The sequence below is a fragment of the Nannospalax galili genome, unplaced genomic scaffold (assembly GCF_000622305.1).
Source record: "Nannospalax galili isolate Female #2095 unplaced genomic scaffold, S.galili_v1.0 scaffold443, whole genome shotgun sequence".
NCBI lineage: Eukaryota > Metazoa > Chordata > Mammalia > Rodentia > Spalacidae > Nannospalax > Nannospalax galili.
This window is the reverse complement of record NW_008352479.1, coordinates 5,077,948-5,078,753: the sequence shown is the minus strand read 5'-3', so window position 1 is coordinate 5,078,753 and position 806 is coordinate 5,077,948. Positions and strand designations below refer to the sequence as shown.

The window sequence follows — 806 nt, the reverse complement described above, 5'->3', positions numbered from 1 at the left end:
CGCGTAGGCGCCCGCCGCAGGCCATGCTGCCGCTGCTGGCCGCGCTACTGGCCGCCGCCTGTCCGCTGCCGCCGGCGTACGGCGGGGCCACGGGCGCGCCTGGCCTCCCCGGTATGTCCCCCAACGCTTCGGCCAACGCCTCCTCCGCCGAGCCGACTGCCCCGCGTCTGCTGGCCTCGGCGGCCCCCGGGCCTCCGGAGCGCGCGGGCCCCGAGGATGCTCCGGCTGCTCCCTGCAACATCAGCGTGCAGCGCCAGATGCTAAGCTCGCTGCTCGTGCGCTGGGGCCGCCCGCGGGGCTTGCAGTGCGACCTGCTTCTCTTCTCCACCAACGCACACGGCCGCGCCTTCTTCGCCGCCGCCTTCCACCGCGTCGGGCCGCCGCTCCTCATCGAGCACCTGGGGCTGGCGGCGGGCGGCGCGCAGCAGGACCTGCGCCTGTGCGTGGGCTGCGGCTGGGTGCGCGGCCGCCTCCGGGGCCCGGCCGGGGCGCCCACCGCGCTGCCCGCCTACCCCGCGGCCGAGCCGGGGCCGCTTTGGCTGCAGGGCGAGCCCCGCCACTTCTGCTGCCTGGACTTCAGCCTGGAGGAGCTGCAGGGCGAGCCGGGCTGGCGGCTGAACCGCAAGCCCATCGAGTCCACGCTGGTGGCCTGCTTCATGACCCTGGTCATCGTGGTGTGGAGCGTGGCCGCCCTCATCTGGCCAGTGCCCATCATCGCCGGCTTCCTGCCCAACGGCATGGAGCAGCGCCGGACCACCGCCGGCGCCCCCGCCGCCGCCCCCGCCGCGGTGCCCGCGGGGACCACG

General features: G+C 76.7%; 1 protein-coding gene across 1 annotated transcript in view; it reads left to right on the top strand.

Annotated features, from left to right (window-relative positions):
- The first annotated feature begins 6 nt into the window (after positions 1-6).
- The window catches only part of Tmem158 (transmembrane protein 158), a 1,496-nt gene continuing 696 nt past the window's right edge, over positions 7-806 (top strand). Inside the window, 1 exon segment of the mRNA XM_008849510.3 lies at positions 7-806. Coding sequence (XP_008847732.2) covers positions 24-806 — 783 coding nt within the window. The 5' untranslated portion in view covers positions 7-23.